The following is a 2,306-nucleotide window of genomic DNA, read 5'->3' on the forward strand; positions in this document are numbered from 1 at the left end:
TGCCATGGAGGGGTGGAGCCGCGGCTGCAGGCAGGGCAAAGTGAGGGAAGCCTTCATGCTCAGTGCCAGCTCGGTGCATGTGCTGGGGACCAGTTTGGTGTCACACGTGAAGCAGAAACTCCACAGGGCTGTGGTGGGGCACGGGGTGCTCCCCTCACCTGTGTAGGGCAGGAGGCAGTTGCAGGTGTAGCCAGCGACGTCATCAATGCACGTGCCCTGGTTCAGGCAGGGGTTGGAGGCACATTCGTTGATATTGGTCTGGCAGTTGGGGCCTGTGTTGAGAAAAATAGACACGAGTGGCTGTGATGGAGGTGTGCTGGTGGCAGGGGGCTGAGGGCACAGTGGGGACATGGTGGCAATGACAACAGCACACCCACTGCCCTGGGAAAGCCTGCTGTGCTCAGCTCCAGCCCTGAACTCTGCTGAAGGGCTGCACTGCCACGGCTCCCAGCCACACCTGGGGCTCCACTGTGCCCAGAATGAAGCCTACAGCCCACCCAGCATCACGGAACACCCACCCACAGCTCCCACCCAGGCCTCAGTGTGAGGGAAACGTGGCAGCATCCCTGGCTGCACCCTTAGAATCATGGAATCACAGACTTGTCAATATTGGAAAAGCCCTCTAAGATCACCAAGTCCTTTAACCCAGCATCACTATGTTCCACATCCACATCCCTCCTGAAACACTTCCAATCATGGTGACTCCACCACTTCCCTGGGCAGCTTGTTCCAGTGCCTGACCACCATTTCTAGGAAGAAATTTTTCAGAATATCCAACCTAACTCCTCACTTACCACTGAAGCCCTCTCTGCAGGTGCAGATGTAACCACTGGTCATGTCCTTGCAGGTGCCACCATTCATGCAGGGGTTGGATTCACACTCGTTGTTGTTAATGTCACAGTTTGTCCCACTCCAGCCAGGGTCACAGTCACACTTGTAGCTTTGGGGAAAAATTGGGGCATAAAGATCTGGTCCATCCCAGCCCTCTAGGCTGCAGCAGCCATCATTTATCCAGCAAATCCTGTCCCTTCAGGGAAATATCCCATGGCACTGGCTCAGAGCATGGACAAGCACCAACTCAGGGGACAGATGCTTGTCCTCCTTTAACCCTGACTTTTTTGGGGACCCTTTGGTCCCTGCAGCCCCCCAGCATCCCCTGCACCCTCCAGCCTACCCATTCAATCCATCGTGGCATTTCCCATGGATGCAGGGGTTGCTGTTGCACTCGTTCACTTCAGACAGGCACTTGGGGTCGTGGAAGCCCTCGGGGCAGAGGCAGGTGAAGCCATTGATGCCATCCTTGCAGGTGCCCCCGTTGTGGCAGGGGTTGCTGGCACACTCGTCGATGTTGATGTTGCACATGCGCCCTGGCAAAGGGGGAGCAAGGAACAGTGACCCCATGAGCATGAACAGCACCCACCAGGCAGCTGCCCCTCCAGCCACCCAGGGAGGGTCTGCTGGAGGCTGGGATCTCAGGACACACTCTGCTGGCTGTGCTGCAGGCAGGGTGACTTCACACCCTGCATCGCCTGCCTGCCTGCCTCCACTAAATGGGACTGGGAAGAAGCCGTGCCCTGGGCTGCTCTGACCCAGGAGGGAACACCGAAGGGAGGAGGTTTCAGCCTGCAAGCCAGGGAGGAGGTTTCAGCCTGTAACCCTACCTGCCATGGCTGACAAAGCCAGGCTTTATTTCAGCTCCCGGCGGGCCCAAGGACAAGGGGCCGTGCGAGCGGGGAGCGGTGGGGGCTGCTCCCATCAAAGCCCTCCACCATTTCCAGCAGCCATCAAACAAACCAGTTGGACAAGGCAGCAACCTGATACCCATGGGAGTGGGCGCAGCAGGAGTCGAATTCACAGCACCAGACACCCCTTTGATTTCGGACTGAGCCGGGGTCACCCTCCTGAACAAGCAGGAGCGCTGGAGGGTGTAAAACCTCCTACAAGCGGGATGGCAGCATCCCCCCTCCTTATTCCACCCTTGTCCTGGTTTTGTGAGGCACCAACAGCTGCAGGTCCCCAGGGTGTGAGGCCCTGCTCTCACCTGTGTACCCCGGCTCGCAGGTGCACTCGTAGCCATTGATCTTGTCGATGCACTTGCCGTAGTCACAGGGGTTGCTGGCACAATCGTCCAGGTTGATCTCACAGTTGGAGCCTGGGGAGGAGAGGGGGATTGTTAGGGGGTCCCCAAGAGGAGAGGGGTGTCATTAGGAGGTCCCCAGACCCATCAAAGCAGTAAAATGAACCCCGCTGGCACCAACTGCCACCGCCGCCCCACAACAAAGCGCCTCCGCCATGGGCAGCTCCCG

At 58.2% G+C, this 2,306-nt stretch overlaps 1 protein-coding gene across 1 annotated transcript in view; it reads right to left on the reverse strand.

Moving 5' to 3' along the window:
• NOTCH1 (notch receptor 1) overlaps positions 1-2,306 on the reverse strand; it is a 41,347-nt gene that overhangs the window by 14,727 nt on the left and 24,314 nt on the right. Inside the window, exons 11-14 of the mRNA XM_031057285.1 lie at positions 2,042-2,189; positions 1,175-1,367; positions 795-940; positions 159-272 (exon numbers count right to left, since the gene is read on the reverse strand). Of these exons, the coding sequence (XP_030913145.1) occupies positions 159-272; positions 795-940; positions 1,175-1,367; positions 2,042-2,189 (601 nt within the window). The remainder of the gene's footprint in view (positions 1-158; positions 273-794; positions 941-1,174; positions 1,368-2,041; positions 2,190-2,306) is intronic.

Source organism: Geospiza fortis, unplaced genomic scaffold (assembly GCF_000277835.1).
Source record: "Geospiza fortis unplaced genomic scaffold, GeoFor_1.0 scaffold27, whole genome shotgun sequence".
Taxonomy (NCBI): Eukaryota; Metazoa; Chordata; class Aves; order Passeriformes; family Thraupidae; genus Geospiza; species Geospiza fortis.